Source organism: Cetorhinus maximus, chromosome 17 (assembly GCF_964194155.1).
Source record: "Cetorhinus maximus chromosome 17, sCetMax3.hap1.1, whole genome shotgun sequence".
Taxonomy (NCBI): Eukaryota; Metazoa; Chordata; class Chondrichthyes; order Lamniformes; family Cetorhinidae; genus Cetorhinus; species Cetorhinus maximus.
This window is the reverse complement of record NC_135895.1, coordinates 71,063,080-71,089,588: the sequence shown is the minus strand read 5'-3', so window position 1 is coordinate 71,089,588 and position 26,509 is coordinate 71,063,080. Positions and strand designations below refer to the sequence as shown.

At 42.0% G+C, this 26,509-nt stretch overlaps 1 protein-coding gene across 7 annotated transcripts in view; it reads right to left on the bottom strand.

Annotated features, from left to right (window-relative positions):
• The window catches only part of selp (selectin P), a 76,255-nt gene that overhangs the window by 25,861 nt on the left and 23,885 nt on the right, over positions 1–26,509 (bottom strand). For 2 of the 7 annotated variants that reach the window (XM_078561430.1, XM_078561431.1), the window contains exons 4-14: positions 23,978–24,085; positions 21,307–21,492; positions 20,007–20,192; positions 19,704–19,889; positions 15,107–15,292; positions 13,871–14,056; positions 11,228–11,413; positions 2,996–3,181; positions 2,480–2,665; positions 1,805–1,990; positions 1,465–1,650 (exon numbers count right to left, since the gene is read on the bottom strand). In XM_078561430.1, the coding sequence (XP_078417556.1) occupies positions 1,465–1,650; positions 1,805–1,990; positions 2,480–2,665; positions 2,996–3,181; positions 11,228–11,413; positions 13,871–14,056; positions 15,107–15,292; positions 19,704–19,889; positions 20,007–20,192; positions 21,307–21,492; positions 23,978–24,085 (1,968 nt within the window). The remainder of the gene's footprint in view (positions 1–1,464; positions 1,651–1,804; positions 1,991–2,479; positions 2,666–2,995; positions 3,182–11,227; positions 11,414–13,870; positions 14,057–15,106; positions 15,293–19,703; positions 19,890–20,006; positions 20,193–21,306; positions 21,493–23,977; positions 24,086–26,509) is intronic. The other 5 variants (XM_078561434.1, XM_078561432.1, XM_078561433.1 and 2 more) reach the window with 5 other exon arrangements.

The following is a 26,509-nucleotide window of genomic DNA, read 5'->3' as shown; positions in this document are numbered from 1 at the left end:
GAATGATGTACTAGCTATCGAGGGAATGCAGCGAAGGTTTACCCGACAGATTCCTGGGATAGTGGGACTGACATCTGAGGAGAGATTGAGTCGATTAGGATTATATTCGCTGGAGTTCAGAAGAATGAGGGGGGATCTCACAGAAACCTATAAATTCTAACAGGACTAGACAGGGTAGATGCAGGAAGGATGTTCCCAATGGTGGGGGAGCCCAGAACCAATGGTCATAGTCTGAGGATATGGGATAGACCATTTAGGACTGAGATGAGGAGAAATTTCTTCACCCAGAGAGTGGTGAGCCTGTGGAATTTGTTACCACAGAAAGTAGTTGAGACCAAAACATTGTATGTTTTCAAGGAGGAGTTAGATATAGCTCTTGGGGCGAAAGGGATCAAAGGATATGGGGAGAAAGCGGGAGCAGGCTATTGAGTTGGATGATCAGCCATGATCATAATGAATGACGGAGCAGGCTCGAAGGGCCGAATGGCCTACTCCTGCTCCTAGTTTCTATGTTTCTAAGTCTGGAGCCATTTAAAAATGGCAGATGAGACCTGATTCATGGATTCCTGCCCCCATTCCTGGTGCCCTTAATTTTCGCTGGCAGAGGATGCGGGTAGCGAGCCTGCACCCTGCGCTCCTGACCTGGCCAGCTCCATTGTGGAGTTAGGCATCTCCTAGGCCCCACAATTTTCATGGAGTCAGGCAAGTTTCTGGATGGCTCATGGTTCATGGAGCTCAGAGGAGTCATGAACCATAGTCTGAATTCAGAAACCTTTCGAAAGTTAACTTCGAAATGTCTTACAAAAGCCCCCCTATGCTCCATTCACGCCAACTCATGCCCCCCACCCACCACTGTGGCCCCTCATACTCTCCATACCAACTCATTGTCCTCCCCCCACCCAAGCCCATGGCCCCTTATAGCCCCCATGACAATTCACCCAATATACACAATATACAGAACCCTGTAGTAACATGGGCATGTATGGAACTGCTCTGAAAAAAAATGACCCAATCTCAAACCTCCTTCGAAAAACACACTGCTCCTACAACCCTATAGAAGTGTCAATCAACCAGACCAATAAAGTATCAATAAAGGCTTCAGAGGCTTCATACCTCTTCATATTTTGTAAATAAACACTGGTACATTGACAAAAGAAAGAACAATTTATTATAACCACTTAAAGATATCAATCAAGTAAAATCAACAGTTCAATCAGGCTGTCAAAACAATACCCCTGTCTGGGCTCTTAGCCAAGCAATTCAGAATGAGGACAGGTGTAAGAACTCTTTCAGCAGAACTGGATGACCTCGTTATCCATGTTTGGCTGAGATACAAGACCCTCAAATTTAGGGTGAGTATTTTTAGATATACAATGTACATCCTTTAAATCCTAAATAATTTCAAATACAGAATGGCTTTCTACATGATTTAAAAATGACTATCCACGAAAAGCTCTCCAGTACCTTTACAGTTAGGGGTCAGTGCTGTCCATTGTTTATTGGCTTGACACTGAATCCTTTCTGACCCATGCAGTACAAATCCTTCCTCGCAGCTAAAGTCACAAACTGAGTTGTAACTGAACTCTTCAATGGGGTGGGAGCAGTTTATTGCTCCTTGTTCAAGCTGTGTCAGTGCCTGACAGTTTACAACTGAAATACAAGATCAGAACGTAAAATGAGAGTATTGAAATAAGGCATGTACTAAATACTTTCTCAATGTTAAACATTGTGGATGTAAAACCAGCTTTCTTTAAAGGTTTTGCATATCAGTTAGAAATAAATAGTATACAAAGTTGTCCAGTACCTTTACAGCTGGGAGTATGTGCTGTCCACTCTCCATTGGTTTGACACTGAAGTCTGCCTGGCCCATTCAGTACAAACCCTTCATCACAGTTAAAATCACAGGTTGAGGTGTAACTGAAGTCTCCAATGGGATCGGAGCAGCTCATTGCCCCTTGTTCAGGCTGTGTCAATGTCTGACAGGTTACAGCTGAAATACGAGAATGGAATTTCAACCTATTTTTAAACATGTGACATCGTATATGCGTGTGCAAGGATATATAACCCACAAAACTGTGAAGATGAAGCCATCTTTTACTGAAGAGTTTAAAAACAAACTTATAAATGGATATTCATTTAATGAATGACAACTTTACGAATGGAACTGGTTCATTGCCACTCGCGAAGTTTACCCAATTCCCTTAAAATAAAGCTTACATTGTCGCTAATGTCTTATGTTGAGCTGTAATTGAAGTCTCCAATGGGATAGAAACAGTTCGCAGCCCTGTTTTCAGGTTGCTTTCAGTGTCTAACAGTTTACAGCTAAAATACAAGTTCTCAATGTCAGTAAAAGATATGTGGAGGTTTTGAAAGCTAAACAGGTTTCCCAGCAATCAAAGTTTCATAGGCATGTAGGCAGGTTTGTGGAAATTTCTGCACAATTTTAATACTTTATGGTTCACCTAATGTTTTTCAGTACCTTTACAGCTGGGAGTATGTGCTGTCCACTCTCCATTGGTTTGACACTGAAGTCTGCCTGACCCATTCAGTACAAACCCTTCATCACAGTTAAAATCACAGGTTGAGGTGTAACTGAAGTCTCCATTGGGATCGGAGCAGCTCATTGCCCCTTGTTCAGGCTGTGTCAATGTCTGACAGGTTACAGCTGAAATACAGGGTTAGAACTTAAAATTAGAATGTTGAAAGATGGGATAAACTATATATTTTCTCAACATTAAAATAATATAGATGTAAAATCAGCTTTATTGAAAGTTTTGAATATCAATTATAAATGATTAAATTAAATTTCCTTAGTACCTTTGCAGCTGGGTGGATGGCCTCAATATCCATGCTTGACTGAGATACAAGACCCTCAAATTTAGGGTGAGTATTTTTAGATATACAACGTATATTCTTTAAATCCTAAATAATTTCAAATACAGAATGGCTTTCCACATGATTTAAAAATGACTATCCACGGAAAGCTCTCCAGTACCTTTACAGTTAGGGGTCAGTGCTGTCCATTGTTTATTGGCTTGACACTGAATCCTTTCTGACCCATGCAATACAAATCCTTCCTCGCAGCTAAAATCACAAATTGAGTTGTAACTGAACGCTTCAATGGGGTGGGAGCAGTTTATTGCACCTTGTTCAGGCTGTGTCAGTGCCTGACAGTTTACAACTGAAATACAAGATCAGCACATAAAATGAGAGTATTGAAATAAGGCATGTACTAAATACTTTCTCAATGTTAAACATTGTGGATGTAAAACCAGCTTTCCTTAAAGGTTTTGCATATCATTTAGAAGTGAATATTATGCAAATATATTATGTTCAGTACCTTTACAGCTGGGAGTGTGCACTGTCCATTGTCCATTGGTTTGACACTGAAGTCTGCCTGACCCGTTCAGTACAAACCCTTCAGCACAGTTAAACTCACAGGTTGAGGTGTAACTGAAGTCTCCAAAGGGATGGGAGCAGTTATAGGATCCTCTGGCTGGACTCCACAGCACGTCACACTTCATGGCTGAAATTTTAGTGACACTATTCACACTATTTTACACAATCGGCAAAGACAAATAGTCAATTGGAAACTAGGATGTCGCCTGACTTTTCTGATTTGCCCCAAGTTACAAAATAAAGTTATATGGTGAAAGTGGCCGATTCACAGCCATGTGACTGACACTTATCAACAAGGAGTGTAGGGGAACATGCTAGGAGCAGCACCAATATTTAAAATGAAGTGGCAATCTGCTGAAGCTACAGCACAGGAATACCTGTATGCTAATCAACAGAAACAGTGAGCTATAGACAAAGCTAAGTGATCCCATAACCAATGGATCAGATCAAAGCTCTACAGTCCTGCCACATCCAGTCATCACTGTAGGTGGACAATTAAACAACTAACACCTCGGGAGTCTCCGTAAATATCCCCATCCTCAATGATGAGGGAGCCTAGCACATGCAAAAAAAACAAGGCTGAACTATTTGCAACCATTTTCAGCCAGAAGAGCTAAATAGATGATCCATCTCAGCCTCCTCTTGATATTTCCCAGCATCACAGGTGCCAGTCTACAACCAATTCAATTAACTTCATGTCATATCAAGACACAGCTGAGAACACTGGATACAGCAAAGGCAAAAGTGCAAAGAACACTCCGACATTGTGCTGAAGACTTGTGCTCCAGGACTGTCCGCATCCCCAGCCAACACTGGCATCTACCCAACAAAGTGGAAAATTGCCAGAGTATGTCCTGTCCTCAAAAGGACAAAACCAACTCAGCCCATTACCACCCCATCAGTCTAGTCTCAATCATCAGCAATATAATAGAAGGTGCCATTGGCAGTGCTATCAAGTGGCACTTACTCACCAATATCCTGTTCACTGATGCTCAGTTTGGATTCTTCCAGGACCACTCAGCTCCAGAGCTCATTACAGCCTTGGTCCAAACATGGACAAAAGGAATGAATTCCAGAGATGAGGTGAGAGTGACTGCCCTCGTCATCAAGGCAGCCTTTGACCAAATGTGTCAAGGAGCCCTGCAAAACTGAAGTCAATGGGTATCATGGGGAAAACTCTCCACTGGTTGGAGTCATACCTAGTAGATTGGAAGGTGGTTGTCAGCCCCAGAACATCGCTGCAGGAGTTCCTCAGGGTAGTGTCCTAGGCCCAAACAGCTTCAGCTGCATAATCAATGGCCTTTCTTCCATCATAAAGTCAGAAGTGGGAATGTTTGCTGATGATTGCACAGTGTTCAGTACCATTCACAACTCTTCAGGCAATGAAGCAGTACATGCCTGCATGCAGCAAGTCCTGGGCAAGTTTAAGAATTGGGCTAATAAGTGGCAAGTAACATTTGCACCACTTAAGTGCCAGGCAATGATCATCGCAAGAATCCAACCACCTCCTTTTGACATTCAACAGCATTGGGAGTATACGGTTATCGGGGTGGGCAGGAATGTGAGGTTAAAATCAGATCAGCCATGATCTCATTGAATGGCAGAGCAGGCTCGAGGAGCCAAGTGGCCTACTCCTGCTCCTAATTCATATGTTCATATTACCCATCGCTAAATTTCCCACCATCAGCATCCTGGGGGTCAATATTGACTAGAAATTTAATTGGACCAACCACTTAAATAACTGTGGCTACAAGAGTGAATCAGAGGCCTGAGAATTCTGAAGTGAATAACTCACCTCTTGAATCCACAAAGACTGTCCAGCACCTACAAGACACAAGTCAGGAATGTAACTCATAGGCTCATAGACGTTTATAGCACAGAAGGAGGCCATTCGGCCCATTGTGTCCACGCTGATCAACAGCGGTTTGACTACACTAATCCCATTTTCCAGCGCTTGGCTCATAGCCCTGGAGGCTATGGCAATGGAAGTGAATACTTCTTAAATGTTACGAAAGTTTCTGACTCAATCACCCTTTCAGACAGTGAGTTCCAGACTCCCACCACCCTCTGAGTGAAAAGGTTTCTCCTCAACCCCCTCTTAGCCTTCTACTTCTTACCTGAAATCTATGCCCCCTGGTTATTAATCCTTCTACTAATGGAAAAAGTACCTTCCTATCTACCCTGTCTATGCCCCTCATAATCTTATACACCTCTATCAGGTCCCCTCTCAACCTTTGCTGCTCCGAGGAAAACAACCCCGCCTATCCAATCTTTCCTCATAGCTCAGACCCTCCAGCCCAGGCAGCATCCTGGTAAATCTCCTCTACACCCTCTCCAGTGCAATCACATCCTTCCTATAATGTGGTGACCAGAATTTCACGCAGTACTCCAGTTATGGCCTAACCAGTGTTTTATACAGTTCCAGCATAACCTCCCTGCTCTTGTATTCTATGCCTCGGCATAAAGACAAGTGTCCCATGTGTCTTCTTAACCACCTTATCTACCTGCCCTGCTACCTTCAGGGGTCTGTGGATATGCACACCAAGGCCCCTCTGATCTTCAGTACTTTCAAGGGTCTTACCCTTCATAGTGTATTCCCTTGCCTTGTTAGCCCTCCCCATATGTGATGCAATACTCTCCACTTGCCAGGATGAGTGCAACTCCAACAATACTTAAGAAGTGTTGACCCATCTCACTATCTTAAACATTAACTCTCCCCACCACAGGCACATCATGGCAGAAGTGTGGACTATCTATAAGATGCATTGCAGCGAATCACCAAGTCACCTTCATAGCACCTTCCAAACCTGCGACCTCTACTACCTAGTAGAGCAAGAGCAGCAAATGCATAGGAACACTATCACCAGTGAGTTCCCCTCCAAGTCACACATCATCCTGACTTGGAAATATATTACCATTCCTTCATTGTCTTGTCGCTGGGCAAAAATCCGGAGCTCCCTCTCAAATAGCCCTGTGGTTTTATCTACGGCACATGGAATGCAGCAGTTTAAGGCAGTGGCTCACCACCACCTTCTCAAGGACAATTACAAATGGGCAATAAATGCTGGCCTTGCAAGCAATGCTCACATCCCATGAACAAATAAAAAAAAATTGTATAAAATTCAGAAGTTTGGTGAAGACATCCCATTAGTAATTGGTCTATTCCTCAGGAATATTAGTGAATTCTATGAAGAACTTTAGTTGGAAAAGAGGTAGCCCCATTGTACTGAGTATAAGATTAGGATGTCCCAGACCTGATCCGTCTGTACTGTGTTAGCTAATCTAATCTGCGGTGGCAGAAGGTTTGTTACTTCTGGTCTGGGCTAGGTAGAGTTAAAGATCAGGCACTGCAGGAAAATGTGTGTGCTCGTGATAGGTGAAGGCACATTGGGGGTCATGTGATGTTCTCTAATGTCAAATATCTAGAATCTCAATCTAGGTTCACACACTAAGAATGGCCATTTACATTAGAGTGCTGACAGCATACATGTTTCAGCAAGTGTTAGTGCATTTAGAAGAGGAAGGGAGAAATTTAGAATATTAAAAAAAATGATTTTCCTGTTTATAGAACCATATCAAATCTCTCAGAAACATCTCATTTAGGGTAAATTAAATTTAAAGTGTGGTGATTCTGTTATATTGGCAAATTGGCGACCATATTTGTACACAGGAGGATCCATGCTATCAGGAAAACTTACTGTTCTCTGCTGAATGTATGGGATTCATCTGAGGTCAGGTAGTCAGGGCCTCTGTTGAACGTATCATCTAAAAGATGACCTCAAACAATGCAATGCTCCTTCACAATTACACTGGAGAAGCAACATAAACACTTGGGGCCCAAATTTCCTGTTGAGGGAAAGGGCACAAAGCAGAAAGATTGCCAACGGGAAGGAGAGAGATGTTGGATCCCAGATTTTCTGAGTTTCTAAGAGAGGTAATTGCGATTTGAAATCCTGATCTTCTGGTGGGGTGCAGGGTAAAGGTCACCGTGAAGGTCAGACAAGCCTTCTGTCCAACTGCCCATACCCAAATCCACAGTCAGTTTTCGAGTCTTGTGTGGGAAGTTCCTGGGCTACTCTGGAAATTCCACCCAGCCACCCAGTAGGCTTAGTGGCCTAGGGCACAGAAATAGAGCTCTTTCCACACATTTTACATCTGAAAAGAAATATGATCCACCTACTCACAGTTCCTCACAGGGAATAGGGATAAAACTCCAGTGTCAGTGATTGTTAGGGTGCCTATACATTACCTTTGCAAGTTGGGGTCTTTGTTGTCCATTGTCCAGACACATTACATTCGAGCCAGTTTGTTCCAGATAACACAAATCCATCAGGGCACCAAAAATCACATGTTGTGGTGTAGCTAAAGTTCCCAATGGGATGGGAACAGTTCATTGCCCCATGGTCAGGCTGTGTCAGTGTCTCGCATTTTATCACTGAAATAGAAGTTTGCAGCATGTTATTTAAAATCAGTATTTTGCAGACTGTTCCCTTGTGATTCCTGGGAATAAGGGGTTGTCTTATGAGGAAAGGTTGAGTAGATTGGACCTAAACCTACTGGAGTTTAGAAGAATGAGGTGATCTTAGTGAAATATATAAGAACCTTAAGAAACTTGACAGCATCAGTGCTGGGAGGATCCACTTATGGGCAAGGCTACTAGTGTACACAGTGTAAAAATAAGGGGTCACCCATTTAAGATGGAGATGAGGAGAATTTTTTTCCCTGAGAGGGTCGTTAATCTGTGGAATTTGCTTCCTTAGAGAGCAGTGGAGGCAGGATCATTGAATATATTCAATACTGAGTAAGATTAATTTTGGGGAAGCAAAGGGGTCCAGTGATATGTGGGGGCAGACAGGAAAATGGCCACATTCAGATCAGCCATGACCTTATCATAAAAGCAAAATATTGCGGATGCTGGAGATCTGAAATAAAAACAGAAAATGCCGGAAAAACTCAGCAGGTCCAACAACATCTGTGGCAGCATCTGCATTTTAACAAATGGCGGAGCAGATTTGAGGGACAAATGGCTACTTCTGCTCCTAATTCATATATTTTATATGTTCGTACATTTCTAAACTTCTCTCAAAATAGTTTTGAGTATTGTTGTACATTCACTTAGAATCTCTTTTTTTTCTACCGAAATACAGTATGGCTCCATGGAAAACGTGATGCTAATTTGGGTTATACTGGGGTTAAAAAAAATCTCAGATTTAGATTCTCATCATGTTGCTGGTCACTTGCATGGGGAGCAGGTGGAAAATAGGACAGATACTGGGATGGGAAATAAGGTAGTTTGCTTTAATTTTCAATCCAAAGCAACCCAATGGGAAAAAAAACCAGTTCAGACCTGTGTTCTTATTTCCCAGTTTTTATGGGTGTTCTATTTTAAGGTATACAAGACCAGTTCGGACCAGTATTCTTATTTCCCAATTTTTACTGTCTTTTCATTCTGGGAAAAATCCACAAAAGCATTAATTCTCCTCAATCTACTTTCTTTGGAGCTCTTTTCTAATTTTCCTGTTCCTTGTCAAAGGGACACACGTGTTGTCTCTCAATTCATACTATCTAACAACAGATTAATTGGTGGCTATGGATATTGCTTGTGCCAAATCTTCTGGGTTTGCATATGTAACAACAGTCAAAAAGACAATGCATTAAATGAAGACACTCAGATGTTTTAGCATGAAAAGGTATATATAAGTGTAAGTATTATTTGTATATACTTCATCATCTTTTTCAAATAATAACTTGTGATCCTTGATGATTGAGGGGATGAAGGATTTGGATTATAAGGGGCTAATAAGTAAATTGAACATATTTTCACGAGAAAAAAAGGCTGAGAGGTGATATGATTTCTGCTTTTAAGAGTCTAAAGCATCTCAATAAGTTAGCTTTTTCACGTTTCACCTTGTCCAGAATAGTGGAATCAAAGAACACAGCGTGCACTTTAAGGTGGCTAAATTTAAATGAATCTGTGAAACACTGAGTGAAATTTTAATTCATTCAAAACTGACTCACTTGCACAGAGTAAAATTGGGTTCATTATTTCAGTGAGGATGTGGTAAATCGATGAAATAGATGGCCCCTTGGGGACAGTAGGAGCAGATAGTGTTGATTAATTCAAAGCAAATTAGTTAGATTTCTTTCAGAAAATAATATTTTGGGATTATAGTATATGAGTAATTTGAGAAATGATGTAACATTGGCCCAGATTTCGTTGTGAACATCAAAGAGACAGCTCTCATCATTATCTTGTGTGCACCTGCCTACCAACTTTTAATGGCTGGTCAGTGGTTTGATTTCCAACCATGCTTGAATTTGGCACCCTTTGCAGGGGATCTGTGGCATCCACAAGCAGCAGGGAGGCTCTCTAATGTATCAGATAGAAGAATCCTGACTGAGCCATGTGGATCACGAAGCAGAAAATAAAAAATAGAAAATATAAATTACATTTAAATCATTGGACAGGAAGCTAAATAAAGAATGGAAAATACACATGGGATTAAGGGAGAAAATTAAAAGAGAAAAGCAGAAAAAGCTATTTTAAATAAATATAACTTCTTTTAAAAATTGCACCATTCATTTTCTTCTGAGGGAATGAGACTCCACATCTATAAAATAAAATTTCAGGTCAAAGATGTTGCTCAGTAATAATTATCAATTACTGTGCTGTTAAAAACTCAATTACTCCTGATAGTACAAGACCTAACCTTTTCATTTGCTTTTAGAGTCAGAATAGTGGAACCTAAGTTCACATCATCATAATGATGTCCGTGTAGATTCCATTGGTGAAGGCAACAATATCATATCATGCAAAGGAGCAGGGTACCACTGATAATGACCTCTGGGTTTCCGCATACGCTGATACCAGAAGGTGTTTTACCCTGTAATAATAGCAAGCAGTGACAACAGCCTCACCATTATTAGTATAGCAAAATCCAGTCCATGGTAAGCAGAGTATGCTTGAGAGAAACAGGTGACTTTGGACCTTTGGGTCCCAATGCTTTACATCATGAATTTCTTCCTCACCTTACGCCTGGTCTGTTGTAGACTAATTGATAAAGATCAATTGCCATAATTAATCAGCAACAACATTATTGCTGTGTCATACAATTGCAGGATGGTAGAAGGCAAGCTAGGGGGATCTTGATCTTTTTTCATCTAGAGATCGTATGTTTTTAACTATATTCCAGTCCAAAAGCCACCGCTGTGTTTAATGAACATAACAATTACGGCAGTTTATATTCACTACTTAAGGCAGTAATCTCTAGTAGCCGCTGGCAAAAATAAAACAAAAAATCCCTGCTTCTAGATATATAGGTACATAAGAGATAATTTTTCATATTTGTATGTGTTAGTAAAATTTATTACATTTTACTTCCATTTCTTGTAAATTTGAGTGCCGTTTCTGCACATGTACACCTTACATCCATTATAGTTGAACAATAGTAACTGTCTGTACTCGATTTATTTTACACTGTTGCCACTGATGGCAGCCTGAATTTCCATGGCAGGACAGCAAACTAATGAGACCCATCTAAAGAGGTGCAAACCAGTCACTACATTACCAACGCCACCTCCAATGTCGGTATCTTTTCTGGCTGAGTGATTCAGCCTGGTAAGACAGCTCGCTAATGTAGGTATACTTGACCAGATAATTAAATCAGAAATGATGACTTATGAACAACAACACATGTTGCAGTGCTGTTGATGTTGCAGTGCATGTTGCAATGCAAATAGGAGTTACTGTACAGTAACAATACCCTTGGCAATTCTGCAATCTCAAAGTAGTTCTGGAACATAAATAGGCCTTAAAACTGCATGGTACCTTCACAGGAGGGTATCTGTTTTGTCCATTGTCCAGATGCTCCACATTGAACACTGTCTGATCCATTTACTATAAAGCCCTCTTCACAGCTGAAGTCACATGTTGCATTGTAACTGAAAGGTCCAAAGGGATGGGAGCAGTTCATAATCCCTTTCTCAGGATTCTCCAGCCTTGTGCATTTTGCAGCTGAAACAATAATACAGCAATTTTGATAGTCAGTCATGAATTTAAGACTCATGCTAGCAATAATTTACTTATGCTGTAGTAGAAGAATTGATCAAAATGCAAGGGCGGGTTATCATTGGTAAGGATGGCATAGGATCTGTTTCATTTTGTGTTCAAGGTCTAGACGGGGGTTTGGGGATTGTCTATTCTCCCAAAGTATGCAGCTCAATTCTGTAGTTTCCCAAAACCATTACTCTTTATTTACAGCAAGTATTTACACATTTACATCTCTACGTGAGGTAGGAGCTTCTCCTCCTTCCAGATCTCTCTTACTTCTCAGTCATGTGATCTGACATCATTATTACATCAGCATCATGTATGCTTCTGATGTTAACCCTTTATTCCACAGGATCTACCCCAAATTTTACTTTCAAGAAGAACTAACTGTCCAAGAAGAATCAATATTCAAGAGACAATAACTTATGATACAAGTTATATTGCATAAGGGATTAATGTCAGTAACTCGTTAAACACACATTGATTATAGAAAGTTGTATCTTAGAGTGCAGGACAGCATCTGTTGGCCCTGGATGTCAACAGTGCTTAAATAATACATTGCAAAGTGTGATATCTGCTTGGCTCATCATAGTTCTCAAAGTAAAGAAACTATTACTACAGCAGGAGATTGTGGCTAGCCCTTGGTCAAAGTTTGGGACTGACATTTTTTTACTCATTCTTGGGATATGAATGTCACTAACAAGGTCAGCATTTATTGCCCGTACCTAATTGCCCTTGAGAAGAAGTAATCAGCTGCCTTCTTGAACCATTGCAGTCCATGCAGGGTAGGTATACCTACAGGGCTGTTAGGGAGTGAGTTCCAGAATTTTGATCCAGCTACCCAGAAGGAACAGTGATATAGTTCCAAGTCAGGATGGTGTGTGACTTGGAGGTGTCCTTTCAGGTGGCGTTACCATGCATCTGTTGGCCTTGTTGTACTAGGTGGTAGAGGTTGCAGGATTGGACGATGCTATTGAAAGCGGCTTGGCAAGTTGCTGTAGTACATCTTGTATATGATACACATTGCTAGCACCGTACATTGATGTTGAAGGGATTAAGATAGTGGTTGGGATTCCAGTCAAGCCGGTTGCTTGGTCCCAGATGATGTCCAACTTCTTGAGTGTTATTGGAGCTGCACTCATCCAGGCATTCTATCACACTCCTGACTTGTGCCTTGTAGATGGTGAACAGGCTTGGTTGGGAGTCAGGAGGTGAGCTACTTGCTGCAGAATTCCCAGCCTCTGAGCTGTTTTTGTGGCCATAGTATTAATATGACCGGTCTATTGAGTTTCTGGCCAATGGTAACCCCAAGGATGTTGATGGTATGGGATTCAGTGATGGTAATGTTATTGAAGGGCAAGGGGAGATGGTTAGGTTCTCCCTTGTTGAAGATAGTCATTGTCCGGCACTTATGTGGGGTGAATGTCACTGGCCACTTATCAGCCCAATCCTGAATGGTGTCCAGGGCTTGCTGTGGGGCTATTTCAGTAGTTGTGAATGATACTGAACATTGTGCAATCATCAATGAAAATCCCCATTGATAACCTTATGTTGGAGGGAAGGTTGGTAATGAAGCAGCGGAAGATAGTTGGGCCTAAAACACTACCCTGAGGAACTCCTGCAGAGATGTCCTGGGGCTGAGGTGATTGGTCTCTGGCAAGCACAACCATCTTCCTTTGTTTTTTGACTCCAATCAGTGACAAGTTTTCTCCCTGATTCCATTGACTTCAGTTTTGCTAGGGCTCCTTCTTGCCACACTTGGTCAAATGCTGCCTTGATGTCAAGGGCAGTCACTCTCACCTCAGCTTTGGGGTTCAGCTCTTTATTCCATATTTGACCAAGGCTATAACAAGGTCTGGAGCTGAGTATCCCTGAGCATTAGTGAGCAGATTGTTGTTGAGGAAGTGCCACTTGACTGTGCTATCAACAATACTTTCCAACACTTTGCTAATGATTGAGAGTAGGCTGATGGGGTGTTATTGGATTTGTCCTGCTTTTTGTGAACAGGCCATACCTGGACAATTTTCCACATTGTCAGGTAAATGCCAGTGTTGTAGCTGTATGAGCAGCTTGGTTAGGAGCACAACTAATTCTGGAGCACAAGTCGTCAGCACCACAACTTGATGTTGTCAGAGATAAACGCAGTATGTTCTGCACCTCCAAACAACCACACACTTTCAATCTGCTCCTATATTTCTGAGCACAGGTTAGTCCCCAGTTAATGCCTAACACCTGAATACAATTAACCACCAACTGATGTACAATTAATACCAGAAGGCTAGCAACAGCCTTGGAATAGTATCCCAGTATGAATTAATGCCTTTACAAGAAAAAGAAAAAATAGTGGAAGAAAGGCTGCCTTCATGTTTCAATATAACAACTATTGTTAATAGCAAAGAATGATTCTAGATTTTGTGATACCTTCACAGCTGGGGACCTGTGCTGTCCATTGTCCTGAGGCTTGACACTGAAGGCTGCCTGATCCCTGAAGTACAAACCCTTCATTGCAGCTGAAGACACAATTTGAGTTGTAACTGAAGTCTCCAAAGGGGCTTCTGCAGTTCATGATACCTCGTTTCGGAATCTTCAGTAAATTACATTGAACAGCTAAAATATGAATTCATACATGTGTAAAACTGATAAATAAAATCCATTGCACATCAAACATTTTTGGGAGTTACTGTAATTACAATTGTTTGTACTTCAGCTCATTTAGCAAAAGACATCAGAAGCTAGGTCCACTTCTGACTTTAGCTGATAAATGCAGTCTGTCATGTGGTTCAGAAATGCACAGACCAGAAGGATTTCAGTTTGAATTCCTATTGTGTGCTGAGTTAGCTGATTTCAGCTGCAGCACCATATGAACCATTACAATTGGTGTCAGCATCCCTGGACTAGGAAGGAAAATAGAATCAGCTAGGATTCCCACTCTTGTTCCCTAAACAGTGACATCAGCTGTGAAGAACATCTGTGAGGATATCAGGAGAGGGCAGGGTCAGATTTGGCTGTCATTGGCTATGCAGCCTCATTCATGGAGATTCAAATGTGATATCTGAAGGCTGTCATCACCATAGAACTGTACCCCAGCAAGAGATGGGGAGCAACCTGGGGGAAGAGTCATTAAGAGATACAAATCCATGCTAGTTAACAACAGGTCTGACCTGTCACATAACTGCTGTAACCAAAGGTCAAAATGAATGTTTGAATATTTGACTGAATCATTGCTCCATTACAATAACTTATCAGCTTATTATTTTAAACCTTGTCTATGGAGAGAACATGTGGTCCTTCCACTGCAGCTGTACCTGCCAGTTGTCGCTATTCAGGCCCCAAAGCTTGAACTACAATGTAGTGCATTTGCACTTTGTGATATTGTTATATGAAAATGTACAATTAACTTAAGTGATGAAGTTAAGAAATGACTGTTCAATGGTGATTCTGCTTTCAGTTTCATGAATAGTCCCCAATAATAAATGTAGAGAACTAATTAGCAATAATTTGAGGAATAGAATTTTTTAAAAAAAATTATTGATCAACGAGATATTTTTGGTATTTTTTTCTCCAAATTCTGGCAACACCACATCTAGGTTAGGAGAAGAGGCTTATTTTGTTTTTAAGACAAACTAATAAACACAACCATACAGTTATTCACTGTACCTTTGCAAATGGGTATCTTTGATGTCCACTGCCCAGAAGCTTCACACTGGAGGCTGTCTGATCCCTGTAAATCAAACCCAGCCCTGCAGACAAAATTACATCTTGAGCTGTAACTAAAAGGCCTAAAGGGGTCAGAACAGTTCATGAGGAGGCTGTGAGGAATCTTCAGTTCACCGCATTTCACAGCTGCAATGAGAAGTTTTCAGGAATTATTATGTGCCATGTAAGTAAGTCAAACATTTCTCAAAAGTTATTGCAGAGAATTTTCTAACAGACTGGAAATCAAGGATCATAAAATCATAGAATGGTTACACCACAGAAGGAGGCCATTCAGTCCATTTAAATTCAATGTGCTGGTAAACTGTATGGGTTAGTCATTAACTGGGGGTATGGCTGAGCAGAGCTTGGTGAGGGATGGGATACAAATGGTTGAATTTTGGAGATGGGGTGGGGGTGAAGGGTGGTAGGTCAGTAAGGTAGACATTTGAAAATTGAGTCTAGGGCTGACATAAGGCTTTCCCTTGTGGTAGGATTGATGAAGGCCAGATCTGGTTAATGTTATAGAGATGATAGTAAATGGTGTTGATAATGGATAGCACATGGAGTTTGAAGCTGATCTGGGTTTAACAGGATATTGAAGTTTCCCACTTTCTGTTTTAACATGACAAAGTAATCAGGGGAGTGGGGTAGAATCGATGTCAAGACAGCATAGTTTATGGTGGAGTCCAAAAATGATGGCTTTAGTCTTTCTGATTTTTGGTTGAAAAACATTCTAGCTCATTCTTAGCTTAATGTAATGCAGCCAGATAACACAGAGTGATCATAGGGTTGAGAGAAATGGTGGAGAGGTAACATTCGGTGTCATCATCAACAACAATAGCAATTTGTATTTATATAGCACGCTTAATGTAGTAAAGTATCCCAGGGTGCTTCAAGTGAGCATTATAAGAAATGATTTATCACTAATCCACATAATGAGGTATTAGGACATATACCCAAAAGCTTGGTCATAGTGGTAGGGGCATCTTAAAGGATGCAAAAGAAGTAGAGAGGAAGAGGGATTTAGGAATGGAACGTTAGAGATTAGGGCCTTGGCAGCTGAAGGCACAGCCATCAATGGTGGAAAGTTCAAATTTGGGGATGCTCAAGAATTGAAGGAGCATAGATATCTTAGATGGTTGTAAGGCTGGAGGAGATTACAAAAGTAGGGAGGGCTAAGGCCATGAAGGGATTTGAAAACAAGGATGAGAATTTTAAAATCAAGGCGTTGTTTAACTGGGAGCCAATGTAGGTCAGTAGGTCAATGTAGCCAGGGTGAAGGGCGAATGTGACTTAGTACAAGGTAAGACACAGGCAGCAGAGTTTTAGATGACCTCACATTTACACAGGGTGAAAGGTGGGAGGCTGACCGGGTATGTGTTGTAATAAGTCTATAGAGGTAACAAGACATCATGAGGGTTTCAGCAACAGATGAGCTGAGGCAGGGGCGAAGTCAGGGAATATTATGGAGGTAAAAATAGACTGTCTTAGTGACTGTGCTGATAATTGGTCAGAAGCTCATCTCAGCTTCAAATATGACAACAAGGTGCAATTGTTTGGTTTAGCCTCAGGTAATTGCTGGGGGATGGGAGGGATCAGTGGCTTGGCAATGGATTTCGTGTCAGGGACTGAAACAATGGCTTCTGCTTTCCCAATATTTAGTTGGTGGAAATTTCTGCTCTCCCAATTCTGGATGTCAGCAAGAAGTCTGATAAGTTAGAGACAGTGGAATGGGCCAAGAGAGATGGCGGTGAGGTCCAGATGGATATCATCAGTGTACATGTGAAAACTGATGCTGTGTTTTCAGATGATGTCATAAAGGGGCAGCGTGTAGATAAGAAACAGAAGAACCAGATCCTTGGTAAACACTAGTGTTAACAGCAAGGAAACAGGAAGAGAAATCATTGCAAATGATGCTCTGGCTATGACAGGATAGATTATGAAAGGAGGGAAGAGAAGTCTAACCATCTTCCCATTGACATTCAACAGCAATACCATTACCAAGTCTCCACCATCAACATTCTGGTGGTTATCACTAACCAGGGATTTAACTGGATTAGCTATATTAATACTGTTGCTTTAGGAACATGTCAGAGGCTGGGTATTCTGCAGCGAGTATCTCACCTCCTGAATCCCCAAAGCCTGCACACCATCTACAAGGCGCAAGTTTGGAGTGTGGTGGAATACTCTCCACTTGCCTGGTTGAGTCCAGTTCTAACTTTATTCAAGAAGTTTTATATCATTCAACTTGATCAACACCCCATCTGCATTCTTTGGCAGCACCTTCCAAATTAATGAACCTCTACCACCTAGAAGGAGAAGGGCAGCAAGCGCATGGGAACACTATCACCTTCAAGTTCCTCTCCAAGCCACACACCATCCTGACTTGGAACTATATTGCCATTCCTTCACTGTCACTGGGTCAAAAACCTGGAATTCTCAGAAAGTAAAAGCTCATGGTCTATGGGGTAGCATATTAGCCTAGTTAGAAGATTGGCTAGCTGGCAGAAAACAGAGAGTATGCATAAATGGGTCTTTGCCTGAATGGCAGGATATGACTAGTGGGGTCCTGCAAGGGATCTGTGTTGGGGCCTCAACTTTTTACAATGTACATCAATGACTTAGATGAGGGGAGTGAAGACATGGTAGCCAAATTTGCAGATGACATAAAGATAGGTAGGAAAGTATGTTGTGAAGAAGATATAAGGAGTTTGCAGACATATAGAGATAAGTTGCGTGAGTGGGCAAAAGTCTGGCAGATGGAATATAATGCAGAAAAATGTGAAGTTGTTCACTTTGGCAGGAAGAATAAAAAAAACAGTATTATTCAAATGGAGAACAACTGCAGAGGGATCTAGGTGTTCTGATGCATGAGTCACAAAAAGTTAGTATGCAGGTACAGCATGTAATCAAGAAGGCTAATGGAATGTTATCCTTTATTACGAAAGGAATTGAAAGTAAAAGTATGGATGCTATGCTTCAGTTATACAGGGCATTGGTGAGACCACATCTCTAATACTGTGTGCAGTTTTGGTCTCCTTATTTAAGGAAGGATGTAAATGCGTTGGAGGCAGTTCAGAGGGAGTTTACTAGATTGATACCTAGAATGAGTGGGTTGTCTTATGAGAATTGGTTGAACAGACTGAGCTCTTTCTACTGGGGTTTAGAAGAGTGAGGGGTGACTTGATTGAAGTATGTAAGATCCTGAATGACTTTGACAAAGTGGAAATGGAAAAGATGTTTCCTCTTGTGGGTGAGTCCAGAACTAAGGGGCACTGTTTTAAAATTAGGGATCACCCTTATAGGACGGAGATGGGGAGAAATTTTTTCTCTCAGAAGGTTGTGTGACTTTGGAAATCTCTGCCTCAGAAGGCAGTGGAAGCAGTGTCACTGAATATTTTTAAGGCAGAAGTAGATTGATTCCCTTGCCTAACAAGAATCTAAGGTTATCGGGGGTAGGTGGGAATGTAGAACTCGAAACACAAACAGATTAGCCATGATCTCATTGAATGGTGGAGCAGTCTTGAGTGGCCGAATGGCCTAATTCTGCTCCTATTTCATATGTACGTAATTTCATATTAACAGCACTGTGTGAGTACTTACACCACATGAACTGCAGCAGCTCATGCAAGTGAATCGTCACCACTTTCTCAAGGGCAATTTGGGATAAGCAACAAATGTTGGCCTTGCCAGCAACACTCATATCCCATGAACGAATATGAAAAAGCAAGTGTTTGCAGTTTACCCAGCTGGTCAATGTTGGAGGATGATGATGTGGTCAACCATGTCAAAGACTGCAGACAGGTCATGATTGACAAGAAGGGTTAATTTATCTTCATCACAGTCACAAAGGATGTCATTTGTGACTTTGATTAGAGAAGTTTCGATATTGTGGCAGGAACAGAAATCTGATTGGAGGGATTTAAACATGAAGCACTGGGAAAGGTGAGCATGGATATGTGAGGTGACAACACACTTAAGGGCTTTGGAAAGGAAAAAGAATTTGGAGATGGAGTGGTCGTTTGGAAAGACAGTCATGAGAGAGAGCTGATGACAATAGATTTGAAGGAGAGAGGACAGTACCTGAAGAGAGAGAACTGTTAACATGGCAGGCAGGAAAGAAAGGTGGGTGGTCAGTAGATTAATGGGCATAGGTTCAAGGAAGCAGGAAGTACATCTCACAGACGAGATGATCTTGGAGAACTAGGAAAAGATGTGATTTCAGGGCTCGGGCAGATATAAGTACCAGAAATGGGCTTTGAATCCCATGGAGTGAAGCACCTTGCCAATGCTCAATATCTGAGTTAAAACATGAAGAACAATCACTTGGGCAAGATAACTGAATGTTGCTGGTGAGAAAATTAAAGACCAAAAATGGAGACATGTTGTGCATTTCCATCGCTTCTACTTTTTTTTTTATTTCAGATTGCCAATATTAACATCGTTTCATATTGTCCTTCAGTTAGATTGCTGTCTTGTAACCATTCATAGGTATCTATCATTGTCTGTACAAAACTTCAGACAGAACATTGATAAAACAGTTCCACTCACACAGTACCTTCACACGTTGGTTTTTCTGGTGTCCATTGACCAGAAACTTTACACTGGATCCTATTCAGTCCACTTAATGCAAATCCTTTGTTACAGCTAAAGTCACACGTTGAGTTGTAATGGAATTCTGCTATAGGGTGCAAGCAACTCATGTTGCCATAGTCAGGCACTGTCAAAGTTTCACATACCTGGACTGCAAAACAAAAAGTGAAAGATGTTAAGGAAGATCTTTCCTTGAAAAATGACAAAGTAACAATTAATTCCCATTTTAGGAAGAGTAAAATGGCTGTATTTAAAAATAAAGGGATACCTTTGCAGGTGGGAGTCCTCTCTGTCCATTGACCAGAAGCAAGACACTGGACTTTGTCTGGTCCATGCAGTGCATACCCTTCTCTACAGCCAAATGTGCAGGTTGAGTTATAACCGAAATGTCCAAGTGGATGGGAGCAGGTCATAACATCCTTACGAGGAACCTCCAACCATATGCATTTCTTGACTGAAAGTTATATGCAAATATCAAGTGGTGTTGGTACACAAAATCCAGCAATTGAATGTAGGCACTTGCTATTATTCTAAGGGCAGAATTTTATGTTGCGCAGGCGGGCATGTGCCCAACCTGATTGGGCGTAAAATTGCGTGAGATGACATCAGGCGAGCATCCCAACGTCATTGCACACTCGTGTGATATTTTGCTCAGCGGGCGGGCACAAAAGTCGTAAGCGTGCCCGCCAACAATTAAGCAGGCAATTAAGCCCATCAACAGTACAATTGTCTCTGATTTTTCGTGGCCCATTCAACCTTATGGTTGGCGAACAGGCATATTGGCGTGGCCTTTACATTTTTCATCAAACCTCATCCAAGGGCAGGATGAAATCTCTGTTATGAAATAAAATAAAAAAGAAATATGTGAGAACAACATTTTTATGAAGTATATTTTCAGGTGCTTGATTATGATGCATGGACATTTTTTGGCAGTTTTCTAAACCTTTCTTTAATCATTTGAAGGTCTGCAGCTCCCTGAGGCAGCTGTCTATCTTCAGGGAGCAATCTCGCAGTGCTCACCCGCGCCATTGGTGACGTCATCGCCCATCCTCTTTCTGCCCCCCACCCCAGCAGCGCTGAGTTTTCAGTGCGTGTTTCACGCTGGTTGGCCGTTAATTGGCCAGCCAATGTGAAATTGCGGTCGGGGGTCGATCACAGTTGGCAGTCCGTTTCCCGGCCACTCCTGGGCCTGCCGATCGCGTGCGCCCACCAAGGGTAAAATTTAGGCCTAAGAGTTCTTATTAAAGAAGGAATTGAGATCCCTTTAGGCTTCTAGCGAGAAATATCAATAGTGGGGAATGGGACACTTCCAAGTTTTCAAATCAGCATTAGGAATGCCCAGGCCAGGTGAGCGCAGCTTTGTTGTGAGGCAAATTTCTCCCTGCTTTGTGTGTGCTTTAACACAGAAAATAATCCACATTAATCCAAGAAGAAAATGACTGGGCTACGGTGTTGGCATATTTCATGCCCATCTGCTATTTCAAGGCAGCAGTGTCTAATGATGTTACAGCTTAGTAAAGACTGTCCCAGAGTAAACCATATTTGGAACATGAACCTGTGTATTGTACCTTTGCACTCTGGAAGAAGTGCAGTCCAATCTGCTGAAGCTGTACATTGAAGCCTCTTTGTTTTACGTATTTCATATCCTTCTACACAGCTAAAGTCGCACACTGAGTCGTAACTGAAATTTCCATAAGGATGGGAACAGTTCATAAGGCTTCGATCAGGTGGTACCAGTGCATGGCACTTAATAACTAAAAATAATAATATCAACATTATTTGAGAAAGAAGGGATTAGAGAAAGTTATGAAGTGCAATATGTATATTAAATGTACACCAAAGATGTATTTGTCTTCTAAAAGATGGACTAGCTATTTCATACAGCCATCTCTTAAATTAGCATTAAAGTAAAACAGAAAATGTTGGAAATACACAGCAGGACAGTCAACATCTGAAAAGATAAAAGACAGCTTAATATTTTGGGTGTTCTTAAACCTGAAATATTAATGCATTTTCTCTTAACAGATACTGGCTGACCTGCTGCACAGTTCCAATATGTTTTGCTATTATTTCAGATTTCCAGCATCTACATTTTTAAATTTTTTTTTGTACAGGAAATTGTTTGCAGAATTAAAAATAACTCATGGGAAAAATAACTTCAATCCCCAAAATATATCAATCAAAAGAGAAAGAAAAGGTGGAGCTACAAAAAAGGAAAGAACACTATGGTCCCTATAGCTATATGTAATCCAAAACTTGCACCATGAGCTCAATTTTATGAGGGGCCATATTGCTTGCCCCCCCATTAGAAAAGTCGCATGCAAACCAACCGCTTTTAAATAAAGCTGCCCACAGCGATAACACACTGGGGGTGGCCTTAACAAGGAGAGTGGGACTTCTGCTGCTCAGTGGAAGCCACTCTCGCCCTTGAAAGCTGCGGGCAATCTGGTTGACCGGCAGCTCTTGCTGTCCCAGCAGTGCCAAAACTCCCACAAAGAAGATCTTGGCGACCGACTGCAGGTAATCCCGGGCTTCTTGGACGGGGAGAGATCGGCCTTCAAGGAGTGGAGGTTGGGATTTTGGAGGCCAGGTAGGGAGGCACAAAGTGAGGTATGATCTTAGTGGGGTTCGGGGGGAAGGGCTGCCCCTGAGGTGCACAGGCACAGCTCGAAAGGATGTATGCCCCCCTTCCAGCTTTTTAAGCGGCCTTCCCACTCTTATCCACCTTCCATATCCCGGCATATTATGGCAGTGGAGATGGATTCAGGTCCTTAACTGTGGTATTAATTGGCCGCTTAAAGGACTCAATTAGCCTAAGGGTAGGTGGGCTAGTGGGTGCCTTACAATTCCCTATATTATAGGGACTGAGTTGGGGTGGGCAAGAAAGTAATGGACTACTGACCCATCATATTTTATATGCATCTCTGCCAAAAATATGTCCAGCAGAAGGCGGTAAAATCCCACTTCATGGGCTGAATTTCCCCCCGTCGGGGGGGAAGTTAATGGGCAGGCGCGCTTCCGATCAACGCCCCTGATTGGAGCTGCGGTGCCATTTTACGGGGGCGGGCCAATTAGAGTGCACTTATCTTCCTGAGGCTAAGTGCAGCCTCAGGGAGATCGTCTCTACTGTAAAAATTATTAAAAATAGAAAAATAAAATTTCCCTTACGTCTCCTCACATGAGTTGGGACATGTCCATAATTTTTACAAAATCTTTATTAAAATTGTTTAAAACCGTCTGTGGATGAGGTTTCATGTTTTTTCTAGTTCCCGCCGGGGCTCCTGGCCCGCCCGCCAACCTTACGGTCCTTTAATTATTTAATTGACCCTGTCAATGGCCTCAAATGGCCATTGACAGGTCGGCGGGCGGGCAGCTGATTTTGCTGCGCCCCCACCTTCCTGAAAATTTAAATCGGGTGCGGTGTCGTCGAGAGTTCCCCCCGACATCACCGCGCGTCATTTTACGCGTTGGCGAGCTGGCTCCGCCCCCGCTCGCAAACTCGTAAAATTCTGCCCCATATGTCATGCACTGTACAGAAACAAATCATGTCTTGTGCTTCCTAACCTGCCTGGTATTGCTTCTTTGATAGCCCCCTTTTTCTGCCAAATGGATGGAATATACAGAATCTCCATTGGAAAGGCCATTGTGGCATTATGAATGTACCACAGCAATAAGCACAGAGGCTCTTCATTGTATTTCATGTAAAGTGCTTTGGGGCATCCTGAGGTTGTGAATGCCACCATGTAAATGCAAGTCTTCCTTTTTTTTCAAAAGCTGTCCTAGCCATTGGGACAAAGAGGAAAGCTTCAGCCAGGGCTAATCAAGTTGACAACCCTATTACTGATCTCTTTCAAGTGACGCAGCTCAAAATTGGCACTCCTAAATCCTCAATTTATAAGGGCAGGTAAAAGAAATAACATTAAAGTGGTGGAATGATGCTAAAACATACCAATAACTTTATTATGTAATTATGTGCTTATTTACATGCATCTGACCTCAATCTGGCGAGGGCTTCCAGTTTCGTAAAAATCCAGATCATTTCATTGTGCATCACATGCAAACCCAACTGATGTTCAACAGTTTAATTTTTCAATTTCTATCAGCTGTGCTATTATCTCAGGTTATTGCAATTCTACATTTGCACATTCTGTCCTTAGCCTGATTGTGTGTGTTTTATGTTCATTTTTTAAAACTAGTTTATGTCTCCTTACATGCTTAAACATTGCACAAAGAGCTCACCATTTTCACAATTGTCTCTATAGAATCCTTCATCGCACCTACACTTATAATTACCAATAGTTTCCACACATTCTCCATGGCCGCTGCAAGAATCAGGATGGCATGAAGCTGTCAAAAGATTACACAAACATTTTTTACATTTACCTTATGCAATAAACATTATTAAATGTTAAGACTTGTGCTCAGTTTATCACAAAATCACAGTCGAGGAGGACTATTTGTCCAACTGGGCTCATCCATCCAAATAACCCTAAATTCCCCCCATTGTAGCATTAAATTGAATCTTAAATGATTCCAGGGGTTATGTTCCCATTGCTCTATCCAAAATTCCATTCCACGTGTTGATCATCCTTTGTGAGAAAGAACAACCTGATATTAGTTCTAAATTTGCCTTTTAATGTTTGTCCCTGCTTTGTAGTATTCTTGCAAATTAATTTTAAGTTTATTTTTGAATTTACCTTAATCATACCATTCATCATCTCATATATCTCCATAAGATCATCTCAGCTGCCTCCTTTCTAGAATGAAAAGACCAGGGATGGAATTGTCCCAGATTTGTACTAAGTGTGGTAGCGGGTGGGAAAATCGCTGTTTTACCCGTCGGCTGCAATGGTGGCATTTCACACCGTATTGTCCCAAACCCACCGCATTAATTATGGATTCCCGGGATACATGTTCTTTCGATGCCGGACGAGCTCCAATTCACCTGCCATGCCGTCACCGCTTCATCATGCCAGCCACCACATTTAAAATACAGCCGCGTTCAGTGCTTCCAGCCCAGGACTGCAGCAAAGAAATGGCCCCAAAAGGCAAGAAGACTGCAGCCCTCAAGCACCTTTTGGACGCCATGGAGGCCCGCTGTGATGACCTCTACTCCAGCTCTAGCCACAGGAGCGGCAGTAAGATTACCACTCCGGCTTGGTAGGCAATGGCAGTGGTGGTCAGTGCCAATGCTGCACAGAAGAGGTTGGCCATCCAATGCAGAGAGGGGATGAATAATCTCATCCATGCATCTAGGGTATGGCAACCATCTCATCGCTCTAAACTCGCACACTCAAGCCCATCACACATTCACTGGCATCTCACTCACTGTCAGCTGAAGGGACATCAGCACCCATTCTCACACAAACACCCTCACATGTCCACCTGGGCTCATCTCCTCTGGAGATTGTCTCCTCAGCCCTCATCATCTTGAGGCCATTTGCACAGATCAACATGTGCCCCCACACACACACCCTGGGATACCCTCCTTCCCCAGTACAGATCTCATCCTGCAGCCTCGTCCCTTACCTAAGGCCACTTCTCCCCCTTCCCCAAGCAAGACCTTGTCCTACAGCCATTGACAAACCACCTACATATGGCTGATCTGGTAGGTAGAGACCTATCCGTGAGCCCCCCTAAAAGTGATGTGGTGCTGTTGCAAAGCCTGGCGCTGATGACTGCGAGTGCTGACTGAAGCAAGGTAGGCAAACAAACCTTGAAGTCCCGAGCAAAGTGCAGCCTGCCAAGTACATGCCTTATATATACTGTTGTGAAACACATCAGCGTGTCTTCCCACCGATGTGGGTGGATGATTCAGCGCGGGGGCGGGGAAGGGGGTGGTGATTCCGGTGGGCTAGCCTTATAATGATATGCAGATGTATTACAATGAGATTCCCGACATCTGATGGCGGGAAACGTGATCTGCCATTGGCAGGCTGAGCGGACGATCACAAACTGGTTTCATGCTGCCGTGAAACCGATTGCGCCATATTGTCCGCTCATGCCACCGAACATGCCCGACACCAACGGGCACGGAAAATCCAGGCCCAGATTTCTCCATTCTTCCCCCACATTTGGATCACTAACACCAGGGATCAGCCTTCTTGCTTTCTCTGCATTGCCTCCAATGTTTAAATAACTCCTTTATAATAAAATCTTTGCTACAAGAAGTATTGCTAATGACTAAGAGATAAAAATAAAGGAAAATGGTGCAGGAATTAGAAAAAATTTTGGAAATGCACATCAAGTTAAAGAAAGACATAAAATATTTTGAAGGCGGTGGGGTCCCTCAATAGAACATTTAATTAGGAAGGGATATTTTTGTTTTAAATTCAAACAGTGAGTGTTGTCACAGAGCCAGCTACTCGCACAATTAATCAGGTGAATAATGTCTTACAGGGCCTATGTATGTTAGAGTACCATGAATATCCAGTGCTTCTGTCAACTGACAATGTCTGCTGGATTTTCACATGACTCAACTTACAAAATGCAAGTAAGAAAAACCAAGGTCTCATATTATCCAATTGCTGGTTATAAATTATTATTTTACAATTTTTGACAAAGCATTGCACTTACACTTTCACCTATCTTTTTTCAGAAATTAACTGACCTGTTGTGCAGTGTTTCCGTTTTAATTTCAGACTTTCAGTTTATCCTTTTTCCTTCCACCTCATCAAGTTTGGCTGGATTGGTAGCACTGTTGCCCCTGAGTCTGAAGTTATGAGGTTAACTCACACTGCAGGCCTGAGCATGTAATCGAGGCCAAAAACA